The sequence below is a fragment of the Lissotriton vulgaris genome, unplaced genomic scaffold (assembly GCF_964263255.1).
Source record: "Lissotriton vulgaris unplaced genomic scaffold, aLisVul1.2 SCAFFOLD_1926, whole genome shotgun sequence".
NCBI classification, from domain to species: Eukaryota; Metazoa; Chordata; class Amphibia; order Caudata; family Salamandridae; genus Lissotriton; species Lissotriton vulgaris.
In genome coordinates this window covers 202,589-223,639 of record NW_028248033.1, presented here as the reverse complement: position 1 = coordinate 223,639, position 21,051 = coordinate 202,589, and the positions used below count along the sequence as shown (strand labels likewise).

Here is a 21,051-nt window from a genome sequence, read left to right as displayed (position 1 = left end):
ACCCTGTCTGGGATGGTGCTAGCACCGCCCCTGACAGGAAACCCTTTGTCCAAGCTCTCCTCGCTGGAAGGACTCCCAGCAGCAGGAGGTCAGACTCGTGTCTGTGGTGGCAGCATCCATTTTGTAGAGCTGAGGCTTCAGTTAACTTTAACCGGGGTTCACAGTTACATACATGTCGTGTCCCTCTAGAAGGGGGGAATGCTAACCCCGTCGCCAGAATTGGCGAGGGGTTATTATTCCAATTTGTATGACACCTTACTCGACATGTTTTGATAAAGCAATACCAAAGATAGCATTTAACCGTGAGGATTATAATGCACTTAAGAGTATATGGTATGCGTTATCATGGAACAGCTATTAGGACTTGGTTCCGCAAGCTGCAAACGGGCTCAGCTCATGCCAGAGCACCATTTCACACGATTCCATGCACTCTACCTTCAGGATTGTCAAGGCCTGCCATAGGAGTGACTGATAGGAATCTGTGTGTCCATTTTTAGGGTTAGATATAGGTATACTATATCTAAAGCAAAGGGTGATTACACCACCTTGCCCCAGCTGTCGTGCAGCTAGTTGTGTCAGATTTAGATGGCGCTCCAGGGGTGGCATAATACATGCTTCAGCCCCTGGTAGGCCCTGGGTACACCTATGCCCTGAGTTACAGGGTCTGATAAGGTGGCCCAGTTCCAATTGGCTAATGCACCTAAGGCACACATGTCAATTTAGTGAGAGAACAGCTAGGCTGTGGGTCTGATTGGCAGGCCCACAGCCAGAGAAAGTCGTAAACCAGTGAAACAAAAGCAAAAAATCTGGGTGATCATAGGATTGCAGACCCTACTCTCCTACATGGTGGAGCTGTTTTTCCTGAGTGGCCCACTTGCCGCTTATCCGAAGGTCTTGGAGGACAGCGCCCCATCCTTCCAGGGAGGCGTCCGTGGTGACCACCAGAGGTGTTGCCGGAAGTAGAAATGGCAGCCCTACAGATAGATTCTTGCGACACCTCTACCAATCCATTTTCTTGGATATTTTTGGCGTTATTTTTACAACGTCCTCGAAAGAACCTGTACTCTGGGTCCATTGGTTCGTGAGGGCCTCCTGCAATGGGCGCATCCTGAGTCTGCAGTGAGGGATGAGGAGTATGCAGGAAGACATCATACCCAGGAGAGACTTGTAGGTCCGGACTTTTAGGCTCTTCTTTGACGCCACAGCCGTGGCCAGAGATATTATCTTGTTTGTCCTTTCCATCGAGGGGAAGGCCCTTGCGCACTCCGTGTCCAAGGTCGCCCCGAGGAAGGTAATGTTTGTTGTAGGGATCATGCAGGATTTCTTGAGATTGAGAGTTAATCCTAGCCTTTGAAAAAGATTGGTGCAGGCGTTGGAGGATTCGGTCGCGCCTATAGCTGAGGGTGCCTTCACCAGCCAGTCGTCGAGGTAGGGGAAGACTTGGTGACCCATTTGACGCAGGAAAGCTGCCACCGGTGCAAGGCACTTTGTGAAAATCCGCGGCGCGGACTTGAGGCCAAACGGCAGGACCTTGAATTGGTAATGTTGTCCTGCGACTTCGAACCTCAGGAATTTTCTGTGACACTTGAGGATGGGGATATGGTAGTAGGCATCTTGGAGATCCAAAGATGTCATGAAATCCCCTTTTTCCAGCATGCCTAGTATTTCTTGAATGGTCACCATCCTGAACGATTGGCTCCGTAGGAAAGCGTTGAGCGCTCGGAGGTCCAGAATGGGCCTCCATTTTTCCTCCTTCGGTGTACAAGAAAGAAGTGGGAATAGAAGCCTTTCCCTTTCAGAGGTGTTGGAACTCGTTCGATTGCACCTTTCCGTAGCATCACAGAAATTTCTTGGAGAAGCAGGCGTAGATGTTTGTGTGTCTGTCTGCGGGGAGGTGTTGTAGGAGGGATGGTGGTGAATTCCAGGGAATGGCCGAATCTTATTATTTGGAGAACCCACCGGTCTGTGGTGATGAGTTGCCAATTTGTGAGGAAATGGGTCAATTTTCCTCCAATTTGTAATGAGGGATAGGGTGGCTGGACTGGCTGGAGTAAAAGGTCACTGGCGGCCGCCAGTGCCCCTCTTCTGATTTTTGCCCCTGAAGCTTGTTCTTCCGTAGGAAGACTGACGACTCTGTTGGTGTTTTTGTTGGTATTGATTTTTATTTTGGTAGGAGTACGAGGACCTATTCTGATAGGAACCTCGGTAAGAGGATTGTCCTCTGGATCTGTTGCCTCGAAAGGACTGGTTCCGCGCCTGCAAGGTACACAGTGCCCTGGCCGTATCGGTGTCCTTCTTTATGGTTTGTAGTGCTTCATCGATCTTGTCCCCAAAAAGGTGCTGGCTGTCGAAGGGCATGTCCAGCACTTTTGATTGCACCTCCTGTCGGAACGATGTCGCTTTAAGCCATCCTTGATGGCGGAGGACTGCTGCTCCAGCAAGTTGACGAAAGCCGGTCATGGCTGCATCAATAGCACAGTCAATTATTTCCGCTGCTGAGGTTTGACCCTCCGTAAGCAGTGCCTTGACTTCACCCTGGACTGTGTCAGGCAGTTCCGCTAAATAGGGGACTATGTCTTCCCAGAGTTGGCGATTATAACGCCCCAAAAGAGCTATGGAATTGGCCACCTTGATGATCATGGCCGATGTTGTCGTAAATCGTTTTACGATCGTGTCCAACTTCCTGCCCTCTTTGTCCGGAGGTGCTGACAGAGGGGAGGAAGGGTTGCGGGAGTTCTTCTGGGCCGCCGGCGTAACCACCGAATCTGGTTTCGGGTGTCCATTGAGGCAAGCTGCCGCTGTAAGTGGGGCTTTATATTTTTTGTCCAGCCGTGGAACAACCGCAGGTACAGAAGCGGGCGTCAGCATTAGTTTCTTGCCTTGCTCCCACAGGAATTCTATTATTGGAATAGATTTCGTCGACTTCTGCGTCTGCTCCTTGAAATCGTGCAAGAAGCATTCAGTTTCAGTTGATTCCATAACCATATGGAATCGCTTTGCCGCCCTTTCCACAATTTTATGGAAGCCGCCAATATCCACAGGTGGTGAATCCGCTTGGCGTGGTTGGGGTGAAGCTGGGGAAGATGCCACATACTCATCCTCCTCATCATGGGCAGAGTGGATTTCCTGGACCTCTCTGTGAGAAGGTGGCCTGATATGCAGTGCTCACTATTCTAGTGATCACTATGTATCAGTCCAACAACCCTTATTGATGATTGGTTGTAAGTCAACCTTATAGACCAGCTATCCTAGTAGCGTGGATACGAGCAGTCTAAGGCTAAAGACTCGAGAGGGCGTGTTAAGCCAGCTGTTATTCCACACATATACCCCTTGAACACCAAGTGAAAGGACACCACACAAGTGTTATGAAAATAAACAATGTATTTATTAAAATCACAACAGCCCTGTACTCTTTATGAGGACAGGGTACTAAGCACAAAACAAAACTCTTACGAAAATACTTAAGTTAGCACAGTATATACAAATGCCCGAGGTGCACGGAAAACCATATACTCTGAAAGTGGAATGCGAAATTACTAGCAGGTAAGTACAGTACTAATAGGCTTTGGAATCGCTAGGACTTGACTATAGAATCGTTAGATTACTTCTAGGAGACCCAGGGGACTCGGGTGCAGTGTGCGCACTCTCACGCGTGATGTGGGACAAAGTCTATGGTAGCTAGATTTTACAGAGTTAGTGTTCTCGGGCGAACCCGACCTGGTAGGAGGAAAACGAAAGTGGATTCTGACCCTTGGATAGTGAGGCTATGCTGGGGCACCGAAATGCCAAAGTTACCTAGCCCAGGGGCTGCAGCTGCATAGGTCTCAAAAGATGTCGCGAATCCTCGTAGACGGACCAGGAGCCTGGAAGAAAGATGCTGGCAGGCGACCAGTGAAGAGAGTTCGAAGTGATCCAAGCCTGGATCTTGAAGGTAGATGACACCTGAAAGCAGAGGGGACCAAGTTCGGGACTACTAGCCAGTAGTCAGGTGGCACCAGGAGGGCACCGGATGGTAGTCACCTCGGCTAGGTGAGTGGGCGACGCTGTGCTCTGCAGATCTCACGGACCAGGAGGCGTTGTCGGCGACCAGGATGGAGGAGCGAGCTGTCCCACGATGGTTGAAGCTGTCGGCGTCGCTGGACCCAGGATTGGGCAACAAAGCCTTGGCTAATTCAAGCCCACGCGGTGGACTCAAAATGGCATCTGGAGTGGACCAGGAGGGTCCGGGGTGCTCCTCTCTTGGAAGGGAGCAAGGGCCAGTCTGGAGCAACCAGACCAGCAGCAGTGATGTCGCCGGGCGTCGTTCAGAAGGCCACAAGCCAGCGGGCTAGTAGCCAAACAACGCGGTGAGCAGCAAAAAGCAGAAGGGCTCCACGCAGATCGTGGAGATGCTGGGAGGTTGAACTTCGGTGCTGGAGCTGCTCAGGGTCGGGGCTTCTCGGACCCCAAAGCACTCACCAGAGGGACACTCGGCGGGCTTGTTGTGAAGAAGTCGTGCAGTCTTGGCGATCGTCGGTCCCTCGAGGTCTCGTCGCACTCATGGTTCTCAGCTTGGCTGTAGAGGTGAGTAGAGGTCAGAAGTGCCAGGGAAGCCGGGTCTCGTCGAGCTGTGTCGTCAAATTCCTGAGGAAGGACTTGCAGCAGACCGCGGATGCAGGGTGACTACTCCTTAGTCACAAGGGAGAATCTTGAAGAAGAAATCTTGAAGTCCTTTCGCAGAAAGTCGTGTCTTGATTCCAAAGATGATCTAATTTGAACAGGGGGCCCGCTCCCATCTTTATACTAAGAAAAGGGGCTGACCCGGTGACTAAGTCCTGTCTATGGGTAGGACAAGGAGGGGGTGGTTACACCCCTCTCCCATGCCGGACTTCCCCCAGGCCAGGGGCTGGTGTGCCCCTGGAACTGGTTCTGTCCGGCCTATGCGTAGTGAGCACCGGGGTGTCACTCAGCAGTCACCTTCCTGTAAAGCCCTGCCTACCCAGGATACACAAAACCCTGTCTGGGACGGTGCTAGCACCGCCCTTGACAGGAAACCCTTTGTCCAGGCTCCCCTCGCTGGAAGGACTCCCAGCTGCAGGGGGTCAGACTCGTGTCTGTGGTGGCAGCATCCATTTTGTGGAGCTGAGGCTTCGTTTAACTTTAACCGGGGTTCACAGTTACATACATGTCGTGTCCCTCTAGAAGGGTGGAATGCTAACCCCGTCGCCAGAATTGGCGAGGGGTTAATATTCCAATTTGTATGACACCTTACTCGACATGCTTTGATAAAGCAATACCAAAGATAGCATTTAACCGCGAGGATTATAATGCACTTAAGAGTATATGGTATGCGTTATCATGGAACAGCTATTAGGACTTGGTTCCGCAAGCTGCAGACAGGCTCGGCTCATGCCAGAGCACCATCTCACACGATTCCAAGCACTCTGCCTTCAGGATTGTCAAGGCCTGCCATAGGAGTGACTAATAGGAATCTGTGTGTCCATTTTTAGGGTTAGATATAGGTATACTATATCTACAGCAAAGGGTGATTACACGACTTTGCCCCAGCTGTCATGCAGCCAGTTGTGTCAAATTTAGGAGGCCAGCCAGGGGTGGCATAATACATGCTTCAGCCCCTGGTAGGCCCTGGGTACTCCTATGCCCTGAGTTACAGGGTCTGATAAAGTGGCCCAGTACCAATTGGTAAATGCACCTAGGGTACATGTCGTAATTTAGAGAGACAATTTTGGAAAAGGTGATGGACAGAGTTTCTGAATGATACAGAATACTCCTACCCAGTCAAAAGATCAGGGCTTGATCCATCACCGTTTTTTAGCTCACTGCACCATCCCAGCTTCAGAACCTGGCTATATGCAAATTAGTCTGTTCCTGTCCCAGTGCATGATGGGAACAGGGCAAACCAAACTACCAAGCCAATTCTTATACTGGAAAGGAGACAAGCTACCGGGGACCGGTTTCTGGCATTTCAGTCTCGTCGGCCCGGCTTGCTTGAATCCTGATGGTGCAATGAGCTAGGGACTCACGTCTGAGTATACCCTCCCACACATAGTGTGGATAAAATCAATTTTGGAAAAGGTGATGGACAGAGTTTCTGAATGATGCAGAATACTCCTACCCAGTCAAAAGATCAGGGCTTGATCCATCACCGTTTTTTAGCTCACTGCACCATCCCAGCTTCAGAACCTGGCTATATGCAAATTAGTCTGTTCCTGTCCCAGTGCATGATGGGAACAGGGCAAACCAAACTACCAAGCCAATTCTTATACTGGAAAGGAGACAAGCTACCGGGGACCGGTTTCTGGCATTTCAGCCTCGTCGGCCCGGCTTGCTTGAATCCTGATGGTGCAATGAGCTAGGGACTCACGTCTGAGTATACCCTCCCACACATAGTGTGGATAAAATCAATTTTGGAAAAGGTGATGGACAGAGTTTCTGAATGATGCAGAATACTCCTACCCAGTCAAAAGATCAGGGCTTGATCCATCACCGTTTTTTAGCTCACTGCACCATCCCAGCTTCAGAACCTGGCTATATGCAAATTAGTCTGTTCCTGTCCCAGTGCATGATGGGAACAGGGCAAACCAAACTACCAAGCCAATTCTTATACTGGAAAGGAGACAAGCTACCGGGGACCGGTTTCTGGCATTTCAGCCTCGTCGGCCCGGCTTGCTTGAATCCTGATGGTGATATGAGCTAGGGACTCACGTCTGAGTATACCCTCCCACACATAGTGTGGATAAAATCAATTTTGGAAAAGGTGATGGACAAAATTTCTGAATGATGCAGAATACTCCTATCCAGTCAAAAGATCAGGGCTTGATCCATCACCGTTTTTTAGCTCACTGCACCATCCCAGCTTCAGAACCTGGCTATATGCAAATTAGTCTGTTCCTGTCCCAGTGCATGATGGGAACAGGGCAAACCAAACTACCAAGCCAATTCTTATACTGGAAAGGAGACAAGCTACCGGGGACCGGTTTCTGGCATTTCAGCCTCGTCGGCCCGGCTTGCTTGAATCCTGATGGTGCAATGAGCTAGGGACTCACGTCTGAGTATACCCTCCCACACATAGTGTGGATAAAATCAATTTTGGAAAAGGTGATGGACAGAGTTTCTGAATGATGCAGAATACTCCTACCCAGTCAAAAGATCAGGGCTTGATCCATCACCGTTTTTTAGCTCACTGCACCATCCCAGCTTCAGAACCTGGCTATATGCAAATTAGTCTGTTCCTGTCCCAGTGCATGATGGGAACAGGGCAAACCAAACTACCAAGCCAATTCTTATACTGGAAAGGAGACAAGCTACCGGGGACCGGTTTCTGGCATTTCAGCCTCGTCGGCCCGGCTTGCTTGAATCCTGATGGTGCAATGAGCTAGGGACTCACGTCTGAGTATACCCTCCCACACATAGTGTGGATAAAATCAATTTTGGAAAAGGTGATGGACAGAGTTTCTGAATGATGCAGAATACTCCTACCCAGTCAAAAGATCAGGGCTTGATCCATCACCGTTTTTTAGCTCACTGCACCATCCCAGCTTCAGAACCTGGCTATATGCAAATTAGTCTGTTCCTGTCCCAGTGCATGATGGGAACAGGGCAAACCAAACTACCAAGCCAATTCTTATACTGGAAAGGAGACAAGCTACCGGGGACCGGTTTCTGGCATTTCAGCCTCGTCGGCCCGGCTTGCTTGAATCCTGATGGTGCAATGAGCTAGGGACTCACGTCTGAGTATACCCTCCCACACATAGTGTGGATAAAATCAATTTTGGAAAAGGTGATGGACAGAGTTTCTGAATGATGCAGAATACTCCTACCCAGTCAAAAGATCAGGGCTTGATCCATCACCGTTTTTTAGCTCACTGCACCATCCCAGCTTCAGAACCTGGCTATATGCAAATTAGTCTGTTCCTGTCCCAGTGCATGATGGGAACAGGGCAAACCAAACTACCAAGCCAATTCTTATACTGGAAAGGAGACAAGCTACCGGGGACCGGTTTCTGGCATTTCAGCCTCGTCGGCCCGGCTTGCTTGAATCCTGATGGTGCAATGAGCTAGGGACTCACGTCTGACTATATCCTCCCACACATAGTGTGGATAAAATCAATTTTGGAAAAGGTGATGGACAGAGTTTCTGAATGATGCAGAATACTCCTACCCAGTCAAAAGATCAGGGCTTGATCCATCACCGTTTTTTAGCTCACTGCACCATCCCAGCTTCAGAACCTGGCTATATGCAAATTAGTCTGTTCCTGTCCCAGTGCATGATGGGAGCAGGGCAAACCAAACTACCAAGCCAATTCTTATACTGGAAAGGAGACAAGCTACCGGGGACCGGTTTCTGGCATTTCAGCCTCGTCGGCCCGGCTTGCTTGAATCCTGATGGTGCAATGAGCTAGGGACTCACGTCTGAGTATACCCTCCCACACTGGGACAGGAACAGACTAATTTGCATATAGCCAGGTTCTGAAGCTGGGATGGTGCAGTGAGCTAAAAAACGGTGATGGCCAAGCCCTGATCTCTTGACTGGGTAGGAGTATTCTGCATCATTCAGAAACTCTGTCCATCACCTTTTCCAAAATTGATTTTATCCACACTATGTGTGGGAGGGTATACTCAGACGTGAGTCCCTAGCTCATTGCACCATAAGGATTCAAGCAAGCCGGGCCGACGAGGCTGAAATGCCTGAAACCGGTCCCCGGTAGCTTGTCTCCTTCCCAGTAGAAGAATTGGCTTGGTAGTTTGGTCTGCCCTGTTCCCATCATGCACTGGGACAGGAACAGACTAATTTGCATATAGCCAGGTTCTGAAGCTGGGATGGTGCAGTGAGCTAAAAAACGGTGATGGATCAAGCCCTGATCTCTTGACTGGGTAGGAGTATTCTGCATCATTCAGAAACTCTGTCCATCACCTTTTCCAAAATTGATTTTATCCACACTATGTGTGGGAGGGTATACTCAGACGTGAGTCCCTAGCTCATTGCACCATCAGGATTCAAGCAAGCCGGGCCGACGAGGCTGAAATGCCAGAAACCGGTCCCCGGTAGCTTGTCTCCTTCCCAGTAGAAGAATTGGCTGGGTAGTTTGGTCTGCCCTGTTCCCATCATGCACTGGGACAGGAACAGACTAATTTGCATATAGCCAGGTTCTGAAGCTGGGATGGTGCAGTGAGCTAAAAAACGGTGATGGATCAAGCCCTGATCTCTTGACTGGGTAGGAGTATTCTGCATCATTCAGAAACTCTGTCCATCACCTTTTCCAAAATTGATTTTATCCACACTATGTGTGGGAGGGTATACTCAGACGTGAGTCCCTAGCTCATTGCACCATCAGGATTCAAGCAAGCCGGGCCGACGAGGCTGAAATGCCAGAAACCGGTCCCCGGTAGCTTGTCTCCTTCCCAGTAGAAGAATTGGCTTGGTATTTTGGTCTGCCCTGTTCCCATCATGCACTGGGACAGGAACAGACTAATTTGCATATAGCCAGGTTCTGAAGCTGGGATGGTGCAGTGAGCTAAAAAACGGTGATGGATCAAGCCCTGATCTCTTGACTGGGTAGGAGTATTCTGCATCATTCAGAAACTCTGTCCATCACCTTTTCCAATATTTAAAGTAATTTAGAGAGACAACAGCCAGGCTGTGGGTCTGATTGGCAGGCCCACAGCCAGAGAAAGTCGTAAACCAGTGAAACAAAAGCAAAAAATCTGGGTGATCATAGGATTGCAGACCCTACTCTCCTACATGACCCCCCCCCCCCCCCAACGTTGGGACAATAAGCTAACCTTGACCAGGTGAGTCTTCTTGTTCTAAGTGGAAATATCTGGAGAGCCCATCGGCATTGCCATGATCAGTACCAGGTCTATGTTCCACTGTAAAATCCATCCCCTGTAGGTAAATGGGCCACCTAAGCAGTTTGGGGTTTTCACCCTTCATCTGATTTAGCCATAGGAGGGGCTTATGGTCGGTCTGAATCTTGAAATGAGTGCCAAACAAGTATGGCCTCAGTTTCTTCAGGGCCCACACCACAGCGAAGGCCTCCCTCTCTATAGCTGACCAATTTTTCTCTCTGGGGGTCAGCCGTCTGCTTATAAAAGCAATGGGCTGGTCATTACCATCAAAATTCAGTTGAGATAGAACAGCTCCCACACCCAACTCAGAAGCATCTGTCTGGACAATGAATGGTTTGGAGTAGTCTGGACTCTTGAGGATAGGCGCCGTGCACATGGCCTGTTTTAGGTCATCGAATGCTTTTTGACAGCTCGCTGTCCACTGAACCTTTTTTGGCATTTTCTTACTTGTCAGTTCATTTAATGGAGTCACAATTGATCCATAGTTCCTGACAAATTTCTGTAGTAACCAGTCAGGCCCAAGAAAGCTCGAACCTGAGTCTGGGTGGTTGGAGGAGCCCAGTCCCTGATTGACTGTATTTTGCTCTCCAGTGGCTGAACCTGGCCTCCACCTACAAGGTGGCCCAGGTATACAACCTGTGTCTGCCCTATCTGGCACTTGGTTCCCTTGATAGTGAGACCTGCTGCTTGCAGAGCCTCTAACACTTTCCGCAGGTGGACCAGGTGATCCTCCCAGGTGGAGCTAAAGACAGCGATATCGTCAAGATACGCCGCACAGAAGTCATCCAGCCCAGTAAGAACGTGATTCACCAACCGTTGAAAGGTGGCAGGTGCATTTTTCAAACCAAAGGGCATCACCACGAACTGATTATGCCCACCAGGGGTAGAAAATGCGGTCTTAGGCTTGGCGTCCTCAGCTAACCTGATTTGCCAATACCCAGCTGTCAGGTCAAATGTGCTTAAGTAGTTGGCAGAAGCCAATCTATCGATAAGCTCGTCTGCCCTTGGTATTGGGTGGGCATCAGTCTTAGTGACTGCATTGAGACCCCTGTAGTCTACGCAGAACCTCATCTCTTTCTTACCACCCTGGGTGTGAGGTTTTGGCACTCTTCTCAAGATTTCTCCCTTGTGGCTAAGGAGTAGTCACCCTGCATCGGCAGGCACCATCTAAGAACTCTGCGGTTTGCTGCAAGTCCTTCCTCAAGGATCCGACGGCCCAGCTCGACGAGAACCGGCTTCCCTGGCACCTCTGACCTCTACCCACGTCGTCAGCTCAGCTGAGATCTGTGGGTGCGACGAGACCTCGAGGGACCGGCCATCATCAAAACCTGCACGCTTTCTTAATCCGCACGACCATCGAAGCAATTCTCTGGTGAGAGCTCCGGGGTCCGAGAAGCCCCGACCCTGAGTAGCTCCAGCACCGAAGTGCAGTCTCCCAGCATCTCCACGATCTGCGTGGGGCCCTTCTGCTCGCTGCTCAGCACGTTGTCTGGTCACTAGCCGCTGGCTTGTGCCCTTCTTTGACGACATCCGACAACCAACGCTGCTGGTCTGGTTGCTCCAGATCGGCCCTTGCTCCCTTTTTCAAGAGGAGCACCCCGGACCCTCCTGGTCCACTCAAGACGCCATTTTAGGCCCACCACGTGGCCCTGAAATCTGCCAAGGCTTGTTGCCCCAATCCTGGGCCCAGCGACGCCGACAGCATCAACCTTCGTGGGACAGCTCGCACCTCCATCCTGGTAGCCGACAACGCCTCCTGGTCCGTGAGACTGCAGAGCTCAGCGTCGCCCACTCACCTAGTCGAGGTGACGGCCAACCGGTGCCTTCCTGGTACCCTCTGACTACTGGCTAGTAGTACGAACTTGGTTCCCCTCTGCTTTCAGGAATCAACGATCACTGATCCAGGCTTGGATCTCTACGAACTATTCATCACTGGTCGCCGGCCAGCAACTCCTTTTCTTCCGGCTCCTGGCTCGTCAGCGAAGACCCCCGACGCCTGTAAGACTTGTGCAGCCGCAGCCCTCGTGGCTAGGTAAGTTCGGCATTTCGGTGCCCGCATAGCCTCCTTACTCTAGGGTCCCGAGACCCTCGCTTCCGACTTGCCTTATCGGGTTCGCCCGAGACCACTAAACTTTCCGTGCCCTCTGGCACTTGTTTTAAACTGTGCACTTGAAGTATTTTCTAAGAGCTTTTGCTCTGTGCTTAGTACCCTGTCCTCATAAAGAGTACAGGACTGTTGTGATTCTAATAAATATACTGTTTATTTTCATAACACTTGTGTGGTGTCCTTTCACTTGGTGTTCAAGGGGTATGTGATGGTATTACAGCTGGCTTAACACGCCCTCTAGAGTTTAGCCCGAAGACTGCTCGTATCCACGCTACTAGGATAGCTGGTCTAAGGTTGACTTACAACCAATCACCATAAGGGTCGTTTGGAACGATACATAGTGGTGGCTAGAATAGCGAACGCTGCATATCGGGCCAACTTCTCACACAGGTCAAATGTGCTTAAGTAGTTGGCAGAAGCCAATCTATCTATAAGCTCATCTGCCCTTGGTATTGGGTGGGCATCAGTCTTAGTGACTGCATTGAGACCCCTGTAGTCTACGCAGACCCTCATCTCTTTCTTACCACCCTGGGTGTGAGGTTTTGGCACTAGAACTACTGGACTAGCCCAAGGGCTATCTGAGGGTTCAATGACTCCCAACTCCAACATTTTCTGCACTTCAGTTTTGATGCAGTTTCTAACATGATCAGGCTGCCTGTAGATTTTACTCTTGACTGGCAGGCTGTCACCAGTGTCAACCTCATGGGTACACCAATTGGTCTGACTGGGTGTCAGGGAGAACATATGTCTGAAAGACTGAAGAACCTGTTTACAGTCTTTCTGTTGATGTTCAGAGAGGCTGCCACAAAAGACAACACCATCTACTGACCCATCATCAGGATTCTGAGTGAGCAGGTCTGGGAGAGGGTCACTCTCTTCCTCCTGTCCCTCATCTATGGCCATGAGCAAGCTCATGTCCTTCCTGTCGACATATGCTTTGAGCCTGTTGACATGGAGCACCCTGTAGGGGCTCCTGGGAGTTCCAAGGTCCACCAGGTAGGTGACCTCTCCCTTTTGCTCAAGAATTGTGTGGGGCCCAGACCATTTGTCTTTGAGTGCTGCTGGGGCCACTGGGTCCAACACCCACACCTTCTGTCCAGGCTGATAAACAGTCAGGACAGCCTTTGGTCATGCCAAGCTTTTTGTAGTTCTTGACTGGCCTTAAGGTTTTCAGATGCCTTCTCCATATACTCAGCCATCCTGGAGCGGAGACCAAGTACATAGTCCACTATGCTGGTTGCAGGCTTTTTGAGAGGTCTCTCCCATCCTTCCTTCACCAAGCACAGGGGTCCTCCTACAGGATGCCCATACAAAAGTTCAAAAGGGCTGTAGCCAACCCCCTTCTGTGGGACCTCTCTGTAAGCAAACAGAAGGCAGGGAATCAGGACATCCCATCTTCGCCTGAGCTTTTCAGGTAGTCCATGAATCATCCCTTTTAGGGTCCTGTTGAACCTTTCAACAAGCCCATTGCATTGTGGGTGATAGGGTGTGGTGAACTTGTAGTTGACACCACATTCCTTCCACATAGCAGTTAAGTAGCTTGACATGAAGTTTACACCTCTGTCAGAGACAACCTCCTTAGGGAAGCCCACTCTGGAGAACACTCCAACTAGGGCCCTTGCCACTACAGGTGCTGTAGTGGTCCTAAGTGGAATAGCTTCAGGATACCTGGTGGCATGATCCACTACCACCAGTATAAACTTGTGCCCTGATGCTGTCTGGGGTTCCATTGGACCAACAATGTCAATCCCCACTCTTTCAAAGGGCACCCCCACCACAGGCATTGGTATAAGAGGGGCCTTTGTTGTGCCACCTGACTTACCACTGGCTTGGCAAGTGACACAGGAGCGACAAAACTCCTTGGTATCCTCATGGAGACCTCATTCATGTGAGGCCAGTGAAAGTGTGAGACAAGCCTGTCCCAAGTCTTTGTCTGGCCTAAGTGACCTGCTAAGGGAATCTCATGGGCCAAGGTAAGAAGGAAACCTCTCTGAGACAAGGGGATAACCAGCCTCCTGGCCATGCCAGGCTTGGGGTCTCTTGCCTCAGTGTACAGGAGTCCACCTTCCCAGTATACCTTGTGGGTACCTGTGGCGTTCCCAGCAGCCTCAGCAGCAGCCTGCTGTCTCAGGGGTTCACGGAAGGGCAGTCTAACTGGTCCTTCCCCAGGTCTTCCCTTGAGGGTCCACCTGAACCCAGAAATTCAACTTGATCAAGTTCGAACTCTTTAGGCTCAGTTTCCCTCAATTCCTGTAGGTCAGCCTCCTCTGAGACTTGATCCACAACCTGGGGCAAGGGGGAAGGCAATGCCTTAACCCTACTGCTCTTCTTCTTGGGAGGTGTCTGGTCCATTGTTCCAGGATCCAGCACCTGTTCAGTGGGGCATCTTCTGGCCTGTGACCTGGTCACAGCAAACACATGTGCTGGCAAGCCTAACATCTCCATGTGAGTCCTCTGCTCCACTTCTGACCATTGTGATGACTCCAAATCATTGCCCAACAAACAATCCACTGGGAGGTCTGAACTAACTACAACCTTCTTTTGGCCAGTTACCCCTCCCCAGGAGAAAGCTACAATTGCCATACTGTGACTGGTAGTGACATTGCTTGCATTGGTCACCAGGAAATCTGTACCTGGCATGATCTGTCCAGGGTCCACAAAGTTAGGTGTCACCATGGTGACACTGGCACAAGTGTCCCTATAGGCCTGAGCCATTTTTCCATTAATGAAAGGTGTCTGCCTGTATTTGCCCAAAGTATTGGGACTTATATCAGGGGATATATCCACATCCCCTGTACAGACAAGGACAGCCTGAGTGAGTGTGCCAACTAAGTTGTCATACCCCTCAGAACCCAAGGTTAACCCAACTAAACCCTTGGGAGGTGCACTACCACTGCTGACTGTACTAGGGGGCACAGGTGCCTTAGGGGCTGCAGTGGCAGGAGTCTGCCCTCCTCCTTTCTTGGTGCACTCACTAAACCAGTGAGTTTTACTTTTGCAGTATTGGCACCACCTTTTAGATTGGCCTTCTTGATTCTTCTTTTTCTGGGGAGCCTGACCCCCACCCTCTTTGGGTTGTTGAGGACCTGTCGAAGACTTCTGGTCATTTTGTTCCCCCTTAGAATCTTTACCCTTCTGGTCTGCTTTCTTCTGACCACCTTGATTCTGGCCCTGGTTCTGCTTAACTCTTGTTCTGACCCATCTGTCTGCCTTCCTTCCCAATTCTTGGGGAGAGGTCAGATCTGAGTCAACAAGATGCTGATGCAACAACTGGTTCTGACAATTGTTTAAAATTTGTTCTCTCATGATCAAATTATACAATCCTGTGTAACCAGTAACCTTACTGCCCAGCAACCAGCCCTCCAAAGCCTTAGTGGCACAATCTACAAAATCAGACCAATCCTGAGACTGAGTTTTCTGGGTATCCCTGAACAGCAACCTGTATTGCTCAGTGGTTAGGCCAAACCCATCAATCAGTGTATTTTTCAGGACTTGGTAATTGTTAGCATCCTCCACTCTAGTAGTGAGGAGCTTGTCTCTACCCTTACCTTCAAAGGAGAGCCACAAGATAGCTGCCCACTGACTCTGGGGGACACACTGTACAGTGCAGGTCCTCTCCAAAGCAGTAATCCATTTGTGGATGTCATCCCCTTGTTTAAAGGGGGGCACTATCTTATTCAGGTGCTTTGTATCAAAACTCCTTTCCCTATTGCTAGGTACAATGCTGCCACCAGTGGGTTTTGACCCACTCAATTCCTGTTCTCTAGCAAAGGCAAGTCTTTCTTTGGCCAGGGCAAGTTCTTCCCTTTCAATCCTCAGATTGACTTCCCTTTCCTTGGCTTCATAGATTCTCCTCTGAGGGGAGGTCATCCTCCTCAGAGCAGAGGCCTGAGAGCCATTGGTTTGAATGGATCTGTTAGAGCCTCTTGATAGAGACCTAACTCGTCCATTCCCAATGTTAAGCTGACCTGAGAGGGGTCCCAGGGATCTCCTAGTACCATTCTCATGTCTGCTTAAGTTGTCCCTAGTTAGCTGACTAACTACTTCTGGACCTTTGTCTGCCTCGTCCTCAGATGGCTCCTGATCATCATCCTCCTCTGCTGAGAGGTGGATGAGATCTGGGTCACCCCTGGTTCCCTCTAGGGCAGGCATGTCCCCTTCTGGATGAGAAGAGCTAAGAAGTTTCTCAGCCTTTCTGGCATCCTAAGTCTCTAAGAGACCAATCAGAAATGGGATTGTGGGGTTAGACCCCTGTTTTAGCTTCCTGGAGGTACACACTTGTCTCATCTCCTGGAAGCTAAGGGCTGCATATCTAGAAGAGGCCTGTGGAGGGTCCTCAACCACCAGAGGGGTCTCAGTAGACTCTCCGAGGTTAGACATGCTTCTAGTGTGGTGTAAGTGATGCACCTACCTACACTATGTGTTTGCCTACTGATCCCTTGCTAAGAGTTGCAGCCAAGGTGTGCTAAGCCTTGAGGAGCTACAACAGCTGGTTCAGTAGAACTCAGAGTATTCTAAGCTAAGTTATATGACCTGCTGGGGGATTATCCACACACTGAGGAAAATCAGGCATTTCCTGTCACCCCAGGCAAGAAAGCAACTTGCTGTCGCTTTTCTGGGCTCGCGTCTGGACTACTGCAATGCGCTGTATGCAGGGTTGAACAAGAGTCATCTACAGCGCTTGCAGGTGGTCCAGAACGCGGCAGCGAGATTTGCTCTTGACCTACCTAAGCGTGCCTCTGCCACTGAAGCCCGAAAACAACTGCACTGGCTCCCCGTTGAATACCGGATCCATTTCAAATCCTTGTGCCTGGTGTATAAAGCTCTTGCTAAACCCAACCTTACAAGTATGGGATCCATTCTTTCTCGGCACAACCCTAGTAGAAATCTTCGTTCCGGTCACAAACTCCTCCTCTCTGTACCTCGTGTCAGAAAAGTAAGATGGGGAGGTAAGGCCTTTTCCTTTTTGGCACCCAAGTGGTGGAATGCCCTCCCTCTCGAAGTAAAATCTAGCCCCTCTCTGCAAACTTTTAGATCTGCGCTCAAAACTCATCTTTTCATACTTGCATACCCCTAGTGGCATTCTGCATTAGTGGCATTCTATATTCTGTATATTTTCTGTTTATTGATTTTGATAGGCGCCTTGATACCTTCGGGTTTAGTCTGCGCAATACAAATTGCTTAATAAATAATAAATAAATAAAATATGTACCTGAAGTACTTATGTGATCTTTCAACAAGATATTCTTAGGATACGTGTGGTAAAACAACAGCAAGCTCAAATCCCAACCGCTGCTCACCAATGTGAGAAGGTGGCCTGATATGCAGTGCTCACTATTCTAGTGATCACTATGTATCAGTCCAACAACCCTTATTGATGATTGGTTGTAAGTCAACCTTATAGACCAGCTATCCTAGTAGCGTGGATACGGGCAGTCTAAGGCTAAAGACTCGAGAGGGCGTGTTAAGCCAGCTGTTATACCACACATATACCCCTTGAACACCAAGTGAAAGGACACCACACAAGTGTTATGAAAATAAACAATGTATTTATTAAAATCACAACAGCCCTGTACTCTTTATGAGGACAGGGTACTAAGCACAAAACAAAACTCTTACAAAAATACTTAAGTTAGCACAGTATATACAAATGCCCGAGGGGCACGGAAAACCATATACTCTGAAAGTGGAATGCGAAATTACTAGCAGGTAAGTACAGTACTAATAGGCTTTGGAATCGCTAGGACTTGACTATAGAATCGTTAGATTACTTCTAGGAGACCCAGGGGACTCGGGTGCAGTGTGTGCACTCTCACGCGTGATGCGGGACAAAGTCTATGGTAGCTAGATTTCACAGAGTTAGTGTTCTCGGGCGAACCCGACTTGGTAGGAGGAAAACGAAAGTGGATTCTGACCCTTGGATAGTGAGGCTATGCTGGGGCACCGAAATGCCGAAGTTACCTAGCCCAGGGGCTGCAGCTGCATAGGTCTCAAAAGACGTCGGGAATCCTCGTAGACGGACCAGGAGCCTGGAAGAAAGATGCTGGCAGGCGACCAGTGAAGAGAGTTCGAAGTGATCCAAGCCTGGATCTTGAAGGTAGATGACACCTGAAAGCAGAGGGGACCAAGTTCGGGACTACTAGCCAGTAGTCAGGTGGCACCAGGAGGGCACCGGATGGTAGTCACCTCGGCTAGGTGAGTGGGTGACGCTGTGCTCTGCAGATCTCACGGACCAGGAGGCGTTGTCGGCGACCAGGATGGAGGAGCGAGCTGTCCCACGATGGTTGAAGCTGTCGGCGTCGCTGGACCCAGGATTGGGCAACAAAGCCTTGGCTAATTCAAGCCCACGCGGACCAGGAGGGTCCGGGGTGCTCCTCTCTTGGAAGGGAGCAAGGGCCAGTCTGGAGCAACCAGACCAGCAGCAGTGATGTCGTCGGGCGTCGTTCAGAAGGCCACAAGCCAGCGGGCTAGTAGCCAAACAACGCGGTGAGCAGCAAAAAGCAGAAGGGCCCCACGCAGATCGTGGAGATGCTGGGAGGCTGAACTTCGGTGCTGGAGCTGCTCAGGGTCGGGGCTTCTCGGACCCCAAAGCACTCACCAGAGGGACACTCGGCAGGCTTGTTGTGAAGAAGTCGTGCAGTCTTGGCGATCGTCGGTCCCTCGAGGTCTCGTCGCACTCACGGTTCTCAGCTTGGCTGTAGAGGTGAGTAGAGGTCAGAGGTGCCAGGGAAGCCGGGTCTCGTCGAGCTGTGTCGTCGGATTCCTGAGGAAGGACTTGCAGCAGACCGCAGTGTTCTTAAGATGGTGCCTGGGGATGCAGGGTGACTACTCCTTAGTCACAAGGGAGAATCTTGAAGAAGAAATCTTGAAGTCCTTTCGCAGAAAGTCGTGTCTTGATTCCAAAGATGATCTAATTTGAACAGGGGGCCCGCTCCCATCTTTATACTAAGAAAAGGGGCTGACCCGGTGACTAGGTCCAGCCTATGGGTGGGACTAGGAGGGGGGTGGTTATACCCCTCTCATGCCGGACTTCCCCCAGGCCAGGGGCTGGTGTGCCCCTGGAACTGGTTCTGTCCGGCCTATGCGTAGTGAGCACCGGGGTGCCACTCAGCAGTCACCTTCCTGTAAAGCCCTGCCTACCCAGGATACACAAAACCCTGTCTGGGACGGTGCTAGCACCGCCCTTGACAGGAAACCCTTTGTCCAGGCTCCCCTCGCTGGAAGGACTCCCAGCTGCAGGGGGTCAGACTCGTGTCTGTGGTGGCAGCATCCATTTTGTGGAGCTGAGGCTTCGTTTAACTTTAACCGGGGTTCACAGTTACATACATGTCGTGTCCCTCTAGAAGGGTGGAATGCTAACCCCGTCGCCAGAATTGGCGAGGGGTTAGTATTCCAATTCTTATGACACCTTACTCGACATGCTTTGATAAAGCAATACCAAAGATAGCATTTAACCGCGAGGATTATAATGCACTTAAGAGTATATGGTATGCGTTATCATGGAACAGCTATTAGGACTTGGTTCCGCAAGCTGCAGACAGGCTCAGCTCATTCCAGAGCACCATCTCACACGATTCCAAGCACTCTGCCTTCAGGATTGTCAAGGCCTGCCATAGGAGTGACTGATAGGAATCTGTGTGCCCATTTTTAGGGTTAGATATAGGTATACTATATCTACAGCAAAGGGTGATTACACGACTTTGCCCCAGCTGTCCTGCAGCCAGTTGTGTCAAATTTAGGAGGCCAGCCAGGGGTGGCATAATACATGCTTCAGCCCCTGGTAGGCCCTGGGTACACCTATGCCCTGAGTTACAGGGTCTGATAAGGTGGCCCAGTACCAATTGGTAAATGCACCTAGGGTACATGTCGTAATTTAGAGAGAGAACAGCCAGGCTGTGGGTCTGATTGGCAGGCCCACAGCCAGAGAAAGTCGTAAACCAGTGAAACAAAAGCAAAAAATCTGGGTGATCATAGGATTGCAGACCCTACTCTCCTACACTCTCCTTCTTCCAATTCATCCTCATCATCATCTTCGTCGGACGATACTACCACCTGAGGTTGGATTCTCTCACGGTGGGTTTGAGGGAGAGGTTGAGACTGTTTTGGGGCTGACGCTGGTTTATTCACTGCAGGCGTCTGATTCCCACTTTCCGTTGTTGGTGTTTCCGGGAAGCGTTGCTTGTAATCCTGTACATGGTATTTCAGGTCACTGACAAGAGATGCCGGCAGGCATATCATCGGGGTGACCTCCGTGTGAACACTAGTGTGGACAGAGTGTTCCTGGTAAGTCATCTCCTCCTGTTCTTCGTCTGTGCTCTGGCATTTGACATGAAGGTCCGAAATGGTAGTAGCTGGATCCAGGAGTTCCTCTTCCTCAGATTCCTCACTCTGGAAGATTTCTGAAGGCAACTGCGCTTCCACTTTACTCGGAGACGTGGTTTCCGGCGTAATTTGCTGCTTGGCTACCTTGCCAGACGCAGAACTTGATGTAGAAGTTCCTGCCGTCGTCGCTGGTGTCGTCGACGGTGGCAGCGTTAGAGACGACACTTCTACGAGCTTGGACTTCTTCCATGGCTCAGAAAGGGCCAGTGTCGACGACGAGTCATCCGTCGACGGTGTCTTCGTCGACGGTAAGGTCTTCGTCGACGGTATCTCCATAGACGGCATTTTGGTCGTCGACGATGGCCTCGACGTCGGTGTGGTCGTCGTCGGTACACTCGTCGACGGTGAGCCCGTCGTCGACGTCTTCGACGTCTTCGTAGTCAACGCCTTCGTCGTCGATGCCATGTCGTCGATGCCCTCGTCGTCAACGCGATCGTCGACGGAGGGCTCTTCATCGACGTCACCGTCGTCGACGGTGGGCTCTTCATCGACGACGCCGTCGTCGACGGTGTAATCTTCGTCGTCGACGAGGTTTTCGACGTCGATGACGATTTTAGCAGGACAATAGATGAAATAGGTCTACCTGCTGACGACGATGATGGGGTTGTCGTCGTCGATGAGGCAGCCGTCGACGCTGTCGTCGTCAACACAGTGGTTGTCGCCGTGGTAATCCTTTGCGCATGCCTGCTAGATGACTGAGCAGGCTTCTTAAA

At 50.4% G+C, this 21,051-nt stretch overlaps 1 protein-coding gene across 1 annotated transcript in view; it reads right to left on the bottom strand.

The window, feature by feature from the left end:
* LOC147664948 (uncharacterized) overlaps positions 1-20,782 on the bottom strand; it is a 105,250-nt gene extending 84,468 nt beyond the window's left edge. Inside the window, exons 1-2 of the mRNA XM_086949867.1 lie at positions 19,956-20,782; positions 2,130-3,136 (exon numbers count right to left, since the gene is read on the bottom strand). Coding sequence (XP_086805993.1) covers positions 2,130-3,136; positions 19,956-20,743 — 1,795 coding nt within the window. The 5' untranslated portion in view covers positions 20,744-20,782. The remainder of the gene's footprint in view (positions 1-2,129; positions 3,137-19,955) is intronic.
* Between the last annotated feature and the right edge of the window lie 269 nt (positions 20,783-21,051).